The 16,494-nt window shown below is 36.1% G+C and overlaps 2 protein-coding genes across 3 annotated transcripts; both read left to right on the top strand.

Annotated features, from left to right (window-relative positions):
• The first annotated feature begins 121 nt into the window (after window positions 1-121).
• Window positions 122-3,636, top strand: znf330 (zinc finger protein 330). The gene is made up of 10 exons (XM_065295246.2): window positions 122-286; window positions 513-639; window positions 807-826; window positions 937-1,007; window positions 2,316-2,392; window positions 2,495-2,621; window positions 2,753-2,857; window positions 2,939-2,985; window positions 3,066-3,183; window positions 3,284-3,636. The coding sequence occupies exons 2-10, from the start codon at window positions 520-522 to the stop codon at window positions 3,541-3,543; spliced, it is 945 nt and encodes a 314-aa protein (XP_065151318.1). The 5' UTR covers window positions 122-286; window positions 513-519; the 3' UTR covers window positions 3,544-3,636.
• Window positions 3,637-5,053: 1,417 nt separating this feature from the next.
• On the top strand, window positions 5,054-15,621 carry il15 (interleukin 15). 2 transcript variants are annotated; one of them, XM_065295263.2, is made up of 6 exons: window positions 5,054-5,549; window positions 6,776-6,870; window positions 10,747-10,843; window positions 13,522-13,636; window positions 13,983-14,027; window positions 14,894-15,025. In XM_065295263.2, exons 1-5 carry the CDS (start codon window positions 5,478-5,480, stop codon window positions 14,009-14,011), a joined length of 408 nt encoding a protein of 135 aa, XP_065151335.2. In that variant the 5' UTR covers window positions 5,054-5,477; the 3' UTR covers window positions 14,012-14,027; window positions 14,894-15,025. The 2 variants fall into 2 exon arrangements, with proteins under 2 accessions (XP_065151335.2, XP_065151334.2); XM_065295262.2 differs by lacking the exon at window positions 13,522-13,636 and adding an exon at window positions 15,126-15,621 and having other exon boundaries at window positions 5,087-5,549.
• Window positions 15,622-16,494: the final 873 nt, after the last annotated feature.

The following is a 16,494-nucleotide window of genomic DNA, read 5'->3' on the forward strand; positions in this document are numbered from 1 at the left end:
GTGTTGCCCTCCTCTGTGATGGGGTGGGACTACATGTCCCCTAATTCTGCCAGATATAATCTACCTGACCTGTAGATAATATTATACCACACATCCCATGTAATACCGCCACATGCAGAATTTAAACAACCTGCAAACACACAAAAAAGACCGGGTTGTGAATGCAAGCGGAACTAATAACAGCGCCTGGAAGTTTACGTACGGAACGAATTGTCGTTACACACACATCCTGTGATCAGCTGAGAACCCATCTGCCCGTGTTCTGCGTGATTATATATTTTCCTTGGTATGATTGCTATTACAGAAACAATCGATTACATGGTTTTGTGTCACATAAGTGTGTTTGTTAAATTAACTTAACTGAGATGTTTACATTAAGATAATTTATCACGAGGCCAGCTCACTCATGTACGCTAACTTGCGTGATGAGAATCTGAGTCACATGGGCAGAATCTTGACGTTTATTGTGTAAATGTATCACCACATATTAATGTTTGTTTGTGATATTGGAGGTGAACGATGCCTAAGAAGAAGACTGGCGCTCGTAAGAAGGCTGAAAGCCGAAAGGTTCGAGAGAAACAGATTCGAGCCAACAAAGATAATGTCGATGTGGCCAAACATCCGTGTAACTCAGCCATGGTAAATATGCGTTCATATTGAATTTGAAAATTACAGGAATGCCATCCTAACAGTATGTTTTATAATGGCATTTTGTTCAGTTTATTTAATGGATTATTCTTGGAATTAATATGGGGGAGGGGGTTTAATAGTTCACCAATGTACTAAACTTTCTGCTCTCCTTTCAGGAATGTGATAAGTGTCAAAGGTAAACATGCATCTTCTTCATATAAAATGTATATATAGTCTTGCTGTGTATGGTTGCATATGTGATAAATATATTGCAAACTTTTTCGTTTTTTCTTTTCTGCCATGCAGGCGCCAGAAGAACAGAGCTTTTTGCTATTTCTGTGCCAACGTGCAAAAACTTCCCATGTGTGCACAGTGTGGTAAGTTTAGACACTCTTATTTGATCACCTATAAGTGTTTGCATTTCATCAGCTCATTTACATACACACCCCACAAACCGCACATTTTTTACATGCTATAATAAATTAAAAGGGATGTGGCTCGAGTTCCAAAAATGATGACTTGCGACTCGACAAAATTAAAGAAGACTTAAGACTCGACTTAGACTCCAACAGCAGTGACTTGAGTTGGACTTCAGCCCTGTGACTCGGAAAGACTTCATATTTATAATCAGATCAGAGTCCTTATCACTTTAGACCGGTCCCTGCAGCGTGCACTTGACATCTGTGCTCCTGACAGCGCTGCCATTTTTTGTTTGATCACCACCCAGAAGACACACAGGACGCAGGCATGAGAAACCAGAGGCGTGGTTGTGATCACTGCTGCTTGCCTCATCATCACTGCTACCGCTGCTGTTTAATGTTAAACATATTCCTCACTTCTTTTGTATGATATCCGCATCCCAGGAATCCCGCCTCAACCTTCACACTTTGACAGCACGATGTACTTTAATTTGATTTTTAAATACCTCGCTGAGGCCTGTTTTTGTCAGACCTCTACTCAGTCACACATTTTAATTGCATTTCATTTTATTTAAAACTGTATTAAATGAATCCATAATCGAGATTTAAATCTGAGTTTTGCTCTTTTTTTTGTCAGTGTCACGTCACTTAATATGTCGTCATATCATTTGATATTATTATTAATACTGATACACTAGTTTCCAGATATTTTCCCATTATCGGATATCGGTTTTGTAATATCGGATTGACCGATAAATGCCGCCATCTTGTGGCTGTTTTGAGAATTGGTCACTGGACAGCATTTGAGGAGACGACACAATTCAGTAGTGTTGTAGTAATTGTGTCAAAAACAGTAGTATAACAGTAAATAAAAATCGCTTTAGCATATCGGTTATCGGGGACTTAAGCATCCAAATGTATGGTATCGATATCGGTTTGAAAAAAAAAAACAATCTGTATCGGTCGCTCTCTAATTTATTTCTCGTAGTTTCAGTGTACTTGTTTAACAACAATAAATCATGATCAGTGTTGTTGAGATTAAAGGACATACAGGTCACATGACAATAAAAACATGGCGGATGAAGTATGTCCAAAATATATTCATACTGCACTATATAGTATACACTCACACATACTGTTTTAGTAAAAAAGCAGGAAGTACAGCATTTAATTCAGTACAAACTGTCACAGTACGAAATTTCGGATGCACAGCAATGTGTTTGTTGAAATGAGCCATAAATTTAATGTTTCTCCTTTTTTTTATAGGAAAAACTAAATGTATGAAGTCTTCAGATTGCGTCATTAAACACCCTGGCGTCTACAGCACTGGGATGGGGATGGTGGTAAGCAGAAAAACTAATCAAACTGTTTATTGTACATTTTGTCAGATAAGATAAACAAATTCTAACTGGGTAAATGAATGCAGTACTGTTTGTGACCATTAGGGGGCCATATGTGATTTCTGTGAAGCCTGGGTGTGCCACGGCAGGAAATGTTTAAGTACCCACGCCTGCTCCTGCCCCCTTTCAGATGCAGACTGCATTGAATGTGACCGTAATGTTTGGGAACATGGTAAAGTGCCAACTGATAATGTATTGTCTATTGTCCATGTGGAAATTGTTTTATGGTTGATTAAATCTGCATTAATATTGCTGGAGAAAGCAGTGCAAACCTGTTTTCTTGTATAAACACTTTTTATTCAGGTGGTCGAATTTTCCGTTGCTCCTTTTGCCAAAATTTCCTGTGCGAGGACGATCAGTTTGAACACCAGGCGAGCTGTCAGATCCTGGAGGCAGAGACTTTCAAATGTAAAACTTTTTTTTGAAAGGTTTTAATAATTTACCTTTTTTCTTTCCATGACTTTTAACGTCTCTCGCCCTCAATTCCAGGTTTGTCTTGTAATCGACTTGGTCAGCATTCTTGTCTGCGATGCAAGGTAAGGATTTTTATCTTTGATATCATATTTGATTTTTTTTTTAATAAATATATTATAATAATAATAATACTTCTTTGCAGGCGTGTTTCTGCGACGATCATGCCCGCAGCAAAGTCTTCAAGCAAGAGAAAGGCAAGGCTCCACCATGCCCGAAGTGTGGCCATGAAACTCAGGAGACCAAAGATCTGAGCATGTCCAGTGAGTGCTGCCTCTTATCTAAAATTGCAGTTTGTTTGGTTCAATCATCGCTATCTGAAAGGTGTGGAGATGTGATAGTGACTGTTTTTTTATTTCATAGCTCGAACCCATAAATTTGGACGTCAGAGTGGCGCTGATGATGATGACGGCGGCTATGGTGCATCAGGTTATAGCTCTTATTGGAAAAATGTAGAAAGTGGAGCGGGATATGATGACGATGATATCGAGGAGGACTATGACTTTGATGATGAAGAGGAAGAAGAAGATGAGGATGATGACGATGAAGAGGACGAGGATACTGAAGTTGAAAAAGGGCTCTCAGACCTGAGCTTAGGAGCCAGTTCTGAAAAGGCCCAGTAAAAATAAATGGTTTATAAACAGTGTCAGTGCAGATGCAGACCTAAACAAAAAGTTAGACAAAACTAGTGAGGTTAGAGTGATAGTTCACCTAAATGTGGTTACAAACATTGTTCAACATATCTTCCTGTGTGTTCATCAGAACAAAGAAATGTATACACGTTTGTAACAACATGAGGGTAAATGATGACAGAATGTATTTGTTTAATGGATCGTTCATTAAAAATGTCAAAAATCTGGGTTTTTGCTCTTACATTTTGTTAAGACCTTAATGAATTTCAAATATATCTTAATATTTTCAAATGTCAGTTGTTTGTGTCATTTTTCCAAAGAAATTTGCTAAATTTACAGAAATCGAGATTTAAAAAAAATAATGGGTGTGGTTTCCTGATTAATTTCATATAATTGTGAACTTAGAAGAAGATAAAAATAAAATAATAATAATAATACAAATGTAATAATGTTATATTAATATTATGAGATATAATGACTATGGATTAAGTCATGTAATTACAATAAATAGATACATTTTCGAGTAAATTAAGTTGGAAATACCTAATTTACGTGCGTTTATTTTATTTATTGCATATTTATATTTGAAAGTCCATGAGATATCGATCTCTATTATTAAAAGAAATGACATATTTGTAAAGTATGGATGGTTTCTGCAGCAACAGCACAAACAAAGGCTTTTGTGGAACAAACGTACCTTCTGGTAAACTGCAAATCATCAATAACAAAGATCGCCGTGTCGCATCGTATTTAGGAAACCAAAACATCTGTTATTTTCGACGTTTCACCTTTACGAAAATTGACCATGGTTTTATTACAGTAAAAAAAAAAAAACAATGCTTACTGTAGCAAAATCATGTTTATTGTAGCAAAGCCATGGTTTTGCTAATAGTAATCGACACACACACACACACACACACACACACACACACACAAAACTACACTTTTACCACACAAAAAAAAAACACAGACCGGAAGTTAAGTTCCGTCCAGACGCTTAACCGCGACAGCGTACGTGCGTCTGATGAATGTGTCTTTACTGAAGTACTTTAGTATGTTCACTAAGTAAACTAATAAAATACTCAGACACCTATGGGATAAAGGTAGCTCACTCGCAAGAGTGTTTTATTATTTGTGTTACCATAAATCAAAGTTATAACAGTTTTGCAATGTATAAGTCATGACTCGCAGCCACTCTGAGCTGCGTTACATGAGAAGCGCCCAGCACGACAGACAGCCAATAGAAATCCACGTTTATCACTTCCTGTCCAATCATCTTTTAGTGCGATTAGTCGGAGACGCATAAACCTGTTGCGCATAAAAGTTATAGACACCTAAATACAATTTATTTGTATTTTAGTTCATTTCAGTTAGTCTTGTAAACAAACAACAGAATTTTAATTAGTTATGTTTTTTTGTAAATCATCTTCCCATGAAAACCAAAAATAAACTGAGGTGGCACTTATCATATCAGGCAATGCCCTCCTTTGAACCCTCGTGGCAGCTCACTATTGTAAACATAAAGTGTCCTATTTACATTTTTCCATGCGAGTTTTTTTTTTATTATCACAGGCGTTTGTATTTAAGACTTTAACTCCCAAATAAACAAGTCGGAATGGAAAGTGTTCAATGGAAAGTGTTTACATAGGGTAGTCAAGAGATCAGTCAGACAAATATCAAAGTGAAAGAGTCGCTGTCGATGGGCAGGGCGCTGTGCGCGCGAATCTCACTAGCAGATCTGATCTGTAGAAGACAACACGCGTTCGGTGCGCGCTCCCGGAGAAATAATGTGCAGCAGACGATCAAGTTGGACTGATATATAGGATCTGTCACACTCCACGAAACTCTTCAGGGATCTTTACATAACGAGATCATGTGAATTTTACGCGTCTTTCGCGGTTGGCCTACCAACGATCCCGGCTCCGATGATCCTGGTGACCCTCCTCCTCGCTATAATCATAGGAGTAAGGAATAAACCAACCAAGCAAAAAACCATGGTAGGAAACTAACTCGTGCTTAACTTTCAACCATTGACTGGCTTTTAAAGCAATGCATGGGTTGAACGCAACGAATCAGGAACGGCATTGGTCAGTGGGTCAGTGAGTGCGTACAATTTGACTGTTTTTCTGATGATTGACATCTCGTTTAGACAGAGATTTGCATATATAATTAAAGTGTTTAATTTGCAATGCCTGTTTTGTTCTGTACAAATAATGGCAGCGTGCTATAATGATCATTGCGCATGGATAAAAGTGCGATACATGCCAAATGTGTTTTAAAAGTAAAATGTTAAAAGGGATGACAGTTTTTATCAGAATCACTTTTTGGTTCACCAAAAATCTTTTTAGTCAAGAACCATTAACTTTTTTTTATTATATGTACGACATTTGTCTATACGAACCTTTTGTGCAACAGAAAAGTTCGTAGCATATAGAAAAATAAATATGCTTTATGCCGTAGAAGAACCATTTCTGCCTGAATGTTTCCATAGGAACCTTAAACTATGTGACACAGATAAACAAGTTATTTAAATTATAAAAATGCGTGAAAGAAATGGTTCTTCAAGGAACTAAAAATGGTTCCTCTATGGTACCGTGAAGAACCTTTTATATCTAAGAGTGTGCACGCTTGCATAGTGTTTTATTAACTTTTGCAAGCAATTATTCACTAAATTACGATTTCAGTTTTGTTATTTGAGTTTCACATATTTCCCATTCATTGAAATCTCATTCATTTTCATTTACATGGCCTTGTATTTTTCTTTTTAAATAATAATTAACAACCGTGTCGTGCATATATTGTTTACTGGCTGTTGTATTCAACCCGTTTTGTGCGTCTTTGCCACGTGTTTTATGGCATCTTGCAAGTGTTCGAATTCAGGAGGGGGGCTGGGGTGGTCCCGGACCCCCTATAAACACAAAAATATAAATTAGGGGAATTAGGTCCCCCTGGTTTTATTCAAATTAAAATACTTCATGAATTTTAAATTCTCTTGGCACCAATCGATACAGTCCACTATAAACTAATCCAAAAGTTAGGGAACACCCCTAATCTCTGTCATAATTCCAACGACCAATTTCTGATGTAGTTGGATGTCTATAATTAGTAACACACAGCTTTCAGTTTCACCAGACTTTGTTCCAGGAATTGCTTTACTTTCAAAGAATAATGTCTGAGTAAGAGGGATTTCAGTCGTATTAAAGGGACATTTGATGTTTTACAGAGATCTGGAAGATGTGCTTGTAACCACTGGTGCTTTGAAAATCACCTGGAATGTCCTTTGAACTCCGAGGTTTGGAATTCTTTCTTAATATTGAGGTACATCTGAGAAACTGCTCATTTATATTTGTTGAATAGCTCTTAATATATAAGCAATCTGTCTATACAGCCGGGTCCAAAATTCAATCCATAACCATTTAATAAATATGAAATGGGACTTTTGGACCTCACTGTAAAGATACAACCTGACTGTGTACACGTAGTGATATCTGACACCTGTCCTCTGAGAATCATGTTGTTGTTTGCTGTTTGTTCCTGTAGCAAATTTGATAAAACATTATGTCAGTTCCCAAAAATTTTGCGGGTTTGATTTTCAGGAAACCCACATCCTCATAAAAGTCACTTTGGATGAAAGCATAAATGGAAAATTCATATCAGTCCGTCCATTTTAGTAGCTTGATAAAGTGGATCGATACTGTGATATACAGTCTGCTTAATGCACTGTGGTAAAATAACTTCATGTGAACCTTCCATAAGGACAATTTTAGTCTCCGTATGCCTGGAGCAAACGACATGACACAAGTATGTGAATGTTGAAGGAAATATATGATTTAACTGTTGCATAAGACACGCACAAAAGGTTGTGGTGGCATTAAATGGATTAAATGATAATCTAAAAGCTATTTGAGATCACGATTTGTCATATTTTATCACAAGACAATAATAAAAGTCTATATAATAATTACGATTGGAATTTTACTTGCTTTTTGTGTTACAAGTGTTTTCTTGCAAATGATCATGCTCTTATGTTTATGTTCAGTTATTTCACTTTAATGGCAAGGAAAATGTTAGCAGTCAGTAATTAAAAATGCAAAAATCTCCACTTCTAAAAAAGTCTCCAGGCACTCCAGTAAAAAGCTTGAAAATGCAGTCCTAGAATCCTAATACATTCAGCATTTTGAAACATGAGATGCACGCTTCTGACCTGATCCTTAGACATCATTTATCAATTTAAATAGTTAAGACCAAAGCTTCTGGAGGAGTGTAGAATGATGTCATTAGGGTAAAGGTTACACTTCATCTGATTAGTTTATGGCTTCCTGTTGGCCTGAAAGTGCACTGCAGATGCATAATGGAGACGTAGTGAACATAAGAGTTTGCGGTTAGAGGATAATTGTGGGAAGATGTATCGACAGCTGAAGCGTAACATTATTGTTATAGAGATGCTTGTTGTGAGGCAATGGCATGTTGATATTGAGTGAATCTGTCATACTGCTTTTGTGGAGCTTGTGATGACATAAAGTGTAAAGGGGTTGGGAACATTATAACAACATCAAGACAAATGGGAGAGCAACCACTGTGTTTGCCAAAACTGTCACGCTTATAAACTTTCATGCAAGTTGTAGGCCTGTTTCACACCACATGCAAGAAAAAAAGTCTTTCATATTAAACCGCATAAATGATTCAATGTGGATTGAGAAATATAACAAACTATTATTACAAGCTGATTCAAGATGGTGATCAAATATGCATGCACTGTAAAAAAATATGCAGCATTTTTTAGGGCTGTCCACCGATTAAAATATTTAATCTAGATTAATCGCATGATTGTCATGAGTTAATCCGTGATTAAATGCAATTTAATCACACATTTATTTATATATATATATGGATGCTTTATGCAAATATGTGTATTATTAGTGTCCACAAAAATAATAAAAAAACATTTTTTTAAGGTTCAAAATAGTGCTGGTAGAAGATTAATTGTGATTAATCGCATTCAAAATAAAAGTGTTTTTTTGCATAATATGTGTGTCTGTACTGAGTTTATTTATTATGTATATTTAACCACACACACACACATACATACATATAGTCATTTATGATTTTTAAATTTATATATAATTTTTTTAAATGTATATATATATATAAAATATAGAATATATAAAAATATACCTACATATATATATATATACAAACATGTAAATGTTTCTAAAATACATACATGAATTTGTATTTATATATACATTATAATAACACACTGCACACACTCATATTATGCAAAAAATCACTCTTATTTTGAATGCGATTAATCGCGATTAATCTTTTCCCAGCACTAGTTCAAAAATAAAATTACAGCATCCATACCTTAAAATCACTGATAAAACTTATACATTTGTGTTATACTTTTTTCTTTCTTTTATTGTTTGATTAATATTGAGACAGACAGCTTTAAGATCTTAAGACATAACAGATTATATCTGTGTGAATTCTTGTCAAAACAGATATTTTTAAAACTGTAATTTTGTCTATGTGTGCATATATCGGCGTTGTGCGCCTGTGTGCATGCTTCAGATGTGTCAGTCAGCACAAGGAAGATAGTTTTCGAGTCTTATCGCTCTTAATAACTCTTTAAACATTAATCAGGTCCTGAACTTTCATTGCTTTTTTATCATCAAGTAAGTCCTGCACTTTATTTTCTAATTCCTGCATGTTATTAAACCGAAACCAAAATCTCAGATTCGTTTGTCACTTCCCCTTTAAATTCTTAATCCTGTTCTGTACACACACAGTTCAGAATTTACGGGACTGACTGATCCGCAACTGAATTAACTCCTGCAAAATCCAGGTAGTAACAACTGCATTTACAGAAACTCTGCATAGTGTGTAGTGTACATAACCGAAATGAACAACTAGTAGTTAATAAAGTAATAAAGTGTTTTAACATGCATCATGGACATTACAGGTCTCTCTAGAGGGGGGAAAAGTCTTCTGTATGCGCGGTGCAGAAAATGACAAAGGCACGAGCATTTGCTGACTAGTGTTGCCAGATCTTGCCAGCGAACATGAAAAATCCAATAATAAACCGAAATAAATCCAAATGTTTTACATCAAAGATCAAAATATTGGGACCGGCACCTTCACACTTTATTAACACCAAAAATTTGATCGCTTCATGAGCCGAAAGCCATAAACAGTTAAGCGCCAAAACGGTATTTATGTACAAAAAAGACGATGACCTGGCAACACTGCAAGCCAGCACACTGTGAAGCAGCCTCACAAAAGTGTACGATACACAACACCAAGACTGGGGTTTATTACAAAACACAATGCTGTTAAATTATTTTGGTCAAAGCTGAATGATAAGCATGCGAGATGGCAGAACGTTGCTATGATTATTTCTGTGTCAATCATCACATTTTCGGGACTGAGTCTTGTTCCATACAGACATGAAACGAACATTAAGGGGATTCACTCCTGCAATTAAATGCAGTTGTCACTCCTAAAAGTTTGCAGTGTGTACGAGAAAATTATGTCTCAATTTATCCAACAATGTGCTAAGCTTAGGGTCAGATATTGCGCGTTGCATTAATCGCGTGTTTATAAAATTAGTGCCGTTAAAATAAATGTATATTATTAACGCTTTAATTTTGACTGCCCTGTTTTTTTGTTACTTTAACTTAAAAAATTAAGTTAAACCATTTCAACTTTTTTATATGTCAACTTTTACAGAACCTAATTGACTTGAATTGACTTGCAAAACCAAGTGGTTTTAACTTCATGCTGCACTTTTTTTTACAGTTTGGAAACACATGAGGGTAGTTATAAAGTAATTTGTTTTTTAAACAGCGGTTTAAGTGTTTTAATGAAAGCTTTAGTTTCACAATATGCTGATAACAAAGAAAGCATTGGAAAAAATGGCATGGGCGGTGTGTGATATGCAGGAACCTGCTGATATTGATGCCAAAATAAATACAGACTGCCCGTGACTGCAGTGTGTAACAGGCACAACAAATCTAAAGACATTTTTCTGTAAAGACGTGTTTATTTGTTTTAGCACTCTCCCAAAAAAAACTTGTGAATGCAGAATCTTCTTGAAACACATACATTTAACTCTCACTATGTTTTAACACTGAACTATTTTAAAATGTAATTTTTTTGACTGAATTGTTCTGTTTATTTGTGTGTGTTTAGCTGTCTAAGTGCTCTGTTGCCTGTGGCCGACAGTCAAAGAGTACAAGAGCTGAAAGACCTCCAGAACGCTCTAGAGAAGACAGAATATTTATTTAACGTAAGTCACTAAAATTACAAAACATGATGTATTCTGTAAGGGGAAAATGTATAGAAATAATCCCTGACAGTGTGATCAGGATCTTGCGTCACACTGAAGGGGCTTATATTGCAATAACAGCTGAACAGCTTTGAAATAATGCTAATATTTAACGAGTGCAGACTTTTACTAGGAAAACACGTTTACTTTCAGTTTTAGTTTAAATGTCAAGAACACACTATTATTTGGTAAATAATTTGTAAATATAATGTAATTACAAGACATCTTTATTTTTTGTGTAGTATTAAACTGTACCTGTCAAAATGATTTGCAGTATCTGGGTGTATTTTTATTGAGCGGTTGTTCTCTAGGTGATATTAAACCCATGAGTTACTCACCCCCAAGCTGTCCAAGATGCATTTGTCCATCATTTTTCAGACGAACACATTTTCAGTTATTTTAGAAAATGTTTTAGATCTTTCAGTGAAACAAATGTAAAGTTATGGGGTCCACTCCTTCAAGTCCAAAAAATGTGCATCCATCCTTCACAAAATAAATCCAAACGGCTCCACGATGATAAACAAAGCCCTTCTGAGGGTTATCCGTGCAGGCTTGTTGTAGAAATATCCACATTTAAAACTTTATAAACGAAAATAACTAGCTTCCAGTAACGCCACCATCTTAGTCGCGTCCGCATTCAAGCTGAGAGCGTACGCAGTTTATGGAGGGTTCTGTGCTGCTGCTCTGTGCCCCCGCCCTCCCAATTTGTTATACGTCACTAAGAAAAGTGCGTACACTACGCTGATACTCTCTCCTGAATACAGAGGAGTCTAAGATAATGGCATGTCGGACAGCTTGGGGGTGAGTAAATCGTGGGTTTAATATTATTTTTGGCTGAACTATCCCTTTAACTTTATGCAAATTATGAGCGACATTCGGGACTTACTACCAATGAGAACGAACCAGGGGAGTTCATGTCATCCGTCTCTCGTCATTTACTGGAGTGGAAGTTACTCATTTGTTTATGACAAACATTTAGAAACGCCTCTTTGAAAGTTACGAGCGACACACAGCCACAAAGTTGCTTATAATGTAAATGTACTTTTTAAGAAGTTATTCTGCACAGTGGAGAAAGTATTTTACACTGATCGAAAAAAGGGCAGAATCCTTTGAAAAGCGCAACCTAATATGCACGATTTATGCTGGGTACACACCAAAAGATTTTTTTACATCTTATAAGATTTTTAAATGTGATAGACCACAAACATGAGGATAAAAAATCCTAGATTTAACTGTTTTGCTCCTATAGTGTGTGGTGTGCCATGATGTGTCAAAGACAGCACACAACACACGAACAGATTTTCAACCAGAGTCTCGACTGTGAACACAGGAAATCTCATGGAGATCTCACGATGTCTCTCGTGGCCAAACGTGACTTCACAGTAAACAAACATGGTGAACAACGGGTCTAAAGAAATGACATAACGTGCTTTTGAACATCTCTGGTGTCTATCTCACTTTGGACTGTGCCTGCTGTGCCATGACTTGTTTTCGTCTTCCATAATCTCGCTTTCTGATTGGATATTGTTTCATTTCACGTGATAATCTCAAGAGCGTGCGCAAGTTTGTTACTTCAGAAAAGTAATATTATTATGTAATGCACATTACTTGTAATGCCTGGTTCACACGGCAGGATAATTAGGCCGATTTTAGCCCCGATTCACCCCTTCCGACAATCTTAAGGATGCTCCGATAATCGTAAAATAAACTGATCAGATATTCTTGCCGTGTGTGGTGTGTTTAGACTGCTCTCGTCTACTCGGAAGCACCTCGGGACCGCTCCGATCTCAAATCGGGGATATCCAACATGTTGGATTTTTTTGGCCCGATTTCTTCTCGTGTGTGGTGTCTCCCGGGGACAAACGAGCATGCAGCCTGTGGACTGTGACGTGTAGCCAATCAGAAAGCGAGGTGACGAGGAAGCGAGGATGTACCGGTGTCATGTAAACAAAATCACGGGTCACAACAACTCACCTCCATATCATGATGTAGCAAGTATAGTCCATGCTCGCGTTGTCTTGTCTCCACTTCTTTGACCATCGCCTTTTCTTTTGAGAAAGTTTTTTTTTCGGATAAAAACAAACTGCAAACTATCGCCACAGCATCCTCTTCGTCCGCCATGATTGTTTACTCTGAAATCACGTTTGATCTCGAGAGATTTTGCGAGATTTCCCATCTGACCTGGGACTGCTCAGGAGTCAAATCGGTTTGTGTGTGATGTGTTGATTTTGCCATGTGGCGGCGCACCACTAACTGTACGACCAAAACTGTTAGACCCGCGATGTTTTATCGCCGTGTGTAAGGTCTCTCAGAGTTGGAAAATCGGCCGACGATTTTAAATTCGTCCCGTCTGGTGGAGCCTTAAGGCGTTACCCTCCACACTGGCAGTTGCGATGTTCTTTCGATCAGTTTCCGACACTCTTAACACACCTCACACCAAGGGAAAATCTGATAAGATATTCTGTAGAACCATCAAGATAATCGTACCAATAATATGTACCTTTGGGTTAATAAAATGCACTCTTTGGTGCAAAAAAGCACTTCTGAGGTAATATGCACTTAGGTGCAAAGGTGTGCTTTTTTATTTTAATGTTTTTCTTGGGCCATTTTTGCATGTATTTGATTGTATGCAAGGACAGGACAGGGTGGAGAGAGGGTACGGGATTGTTAAAGGACCTCGATTTGAGCTTGGGTCACCAAAAAAGTGCACCACATGTCAGAGCACTGCCCACTACACCAATGGCTCTGACAAAGGTGTGTTTTTTGAAAACCCAGTCACAGCTGGATATTTCTGACAGCGTAACAGAAAGTTGTCATGACAGTTGTCATTTATCAGTTTGTTTTCCGATTGTTAATAATTATTTATCTGATAAGAAAGATTTGGCGTTAAAAATGGCATTTGTTTTGCCTTTTGAAATTTAAATGCACAGTTCACACAAAAAGAAAAAAAATCAACCTCAAGTTGTTCCAAATCTTTATGAATTTCTTCTGTTAAACACAGAAGATATTTTAAAGAATATATTTCACAAAGATATTTCGTTAAACGATTGATTTCAATTTTATGCTTTATACTTATTGTAATGTCTTTTTATTCTGTCAGAGATCCAGTGCCATCCTGTACACACCTAATCCTGACAGTATCAATGTGAGTGCAATGAACACTATTTGCACTATTTATTATCACAATAACAAACATCTTTACCTTTAATCAGTGGTTCTCAAAGTGGGGGTTGCGATATGGTGCTGTGGGGGGGGGGGATTTTTATGACATTTTATAAAATAAGTAAGGAAAATTTATGACAGACGTTGAATTATTTGAAAAGAATGCACACCCAACACTGTCAGAAAAAAGGTACAAAACTGTACTTTTTTTGTCACTGGGGTGGTACCCCAAGGTAAAGTTTTGTACCTTTACAGGTATATAAACATAATGCAATGTTGTACCTTTTGAGGTACATTACTGTTCCTTAAGGATCTATTGTGTACCTTTAAAGGTACAGTTAACGGTTTTGTACCCCTAAAATTTAACTGGTACATAATTGTTCCTTAAGGTACACAATTGGTTCTTAGAGTATAATATTGTACCCCATAAGGTACAACATTTCAATGTGTTGTTTACCCATAAAGGTACATAAAGGTACCTTTTAGGGTACCACCCCAGCGACAGAAACAGGAACAACTTTGTACCTTTTTTTGACAGTGAAGGTGGTAATGCGAGTGCTGTTACATCGCATGTGTACATTATTTTCAAATTATTCATAGTCAATTATTCTGCTTATACCACGGTTACCACAAACATTTGACAGGTTAGGTGTGCTTTTACAGAAAAATAACCCACAAAACATTTAAAAAAACCTTTAATTGCTTTTTTATATCATGAATTTTCTTTGGTTGGGTAGGGGCCTGAAGGGATGCACCCAACACAAAGGGGTGGGGGGCACACTCCGAAAAGTTTGAGAACCACTGATCTAAATAAATCCAGTACTAATATACCCTCATTTTTCTTTTCAGGAATGTACTTATAAGTTTCTTGACTGTTATTTGTTGGAGATGAATGTTGTTGTGCACGAGGAAGGCACCGCTGAGCAAGTGAATGAAAATGACTTTTTATTATTGAAAAATGTTGTCGAATATAGAAAACATGTAAGTCAAAGCACTAATACAGCATGTGTACAAACAGTGCGATATTTATATGATATGGAGATATTAATGTGCTTCTGTGTTTTTTTTACTGTCTCCATAGAACCACACAGCACCACATTTATGTGAAACACAAGAGCTCACAGACTCTCCTGTCTTCTATCAAAGGATGAAAACGTTTCTCCAAAAACTCACTACACATTGCAGACAGAAAGGTCCTAATAAATCCTTAAAAAGTAATTAGAAGCGTACTATATTAGAAATCATAAGCTTATTTATCTATAATTATATAAATTATACTAACCTCTTTTTTACCCATATTTATATGTAGCAGCACTCTCCAAACTTATCTCAGGCTAAAGTGTTTTATTTTGTAATGCTATAGACTTTGAAATGATGATATATTTTTGTAAAAAATGGAGTCTGAATAAATGTCTAACTGTAAATGTCTTCTATATGTACAGAATTTATGTTGAACAAAAAACTAAATATTGTAAAATTTTCTTTGTACGGATAGGAACAAAAGGTGCTTTTGTATTTCCGTATGCGTTTTTTTTATAATCACAGTCTTGTTACATTAAAACGCTTATTTTACTAAATGAATGGTGTCAATTATTGGTCTTGTGATGTACATTACTGTCCATAAGTGCTAATACCAACAATGCTGTTATTCAGTGTTCAGACCCAAAAACGTTTTCATTATTTACTCACCGTCGTGTCGTTAATGCCCAAATGTCTTCAGAACCCAAACACAGATTTCTTTAAACTCTTTCCTCGGCATTGACGAGTTATCTCCGCAATTTACAGAAAACATTTCCCTGCCAATGACACTTTCCTGACGTGTTTTACGGTAATCTGAAATTTAGCTATTTTACCCAATTTATAAAAAACTGAAGCAAAAACTAATTTAACAACATTTTTAATTCCGTTTATATTTTGATCATCATTCTGAATCTTATCTGTAACAAAATTACTTTACAAAAATGCAATTATTTCAGCTTTTTGCTGAAAATTTTTTATTTTTAAAGAAACCTAACCATATTTAATAGTATGAAACGTTTTGTTTCCCGGTTTGTTTGAAAGCAGAGGGTCCGTTCTTTCATTTGAAATATTTGTATGTTTATATAGAAGAACATTTTCCTGGAAGGCATTTTGTGAAACTTTTGTGAAAAGCACAAAATGGTGGGGAATCCTGGGGGTTTTCTGCGATGAAAATAAATGTTTGTTAAATTTAATTAAGTACACTGTAAAAAATGTGCACCATTTTTGTCAAATCAACACATATTTTAATGTTACTTTAACTCAAAATATTAAGTTAAACAATTTCAACTTGTTTTTTTCAAGTTATGTCAACTATTCTCAGGTCAAAACTTAAAATAGGAGGTTGAATAAAACCAAGTTGTTGTTTTTTTTGTCTTGCTGCATTTGTTTTTACAGTGATAGTTACTTTAAAAAAGTTGATTCAACTTTAA

The sequence above is a fragment of the Paramisgurnus dabryanus genome, chromosome 4, assembly GCF_030506205.2.
Source record: "Paramisgurnus dabryanus chromosome 4, PD_genome_1.1, whole genome shotgun sequence".
Taxonomy (NCBI): domain Eukaryota; kingdom Metazoa; phylum Chordata; class Actinopteri; order Cypriniformes; family Cobitidae; genus Paramisgurnus; species Paramisgurnus dabryanus.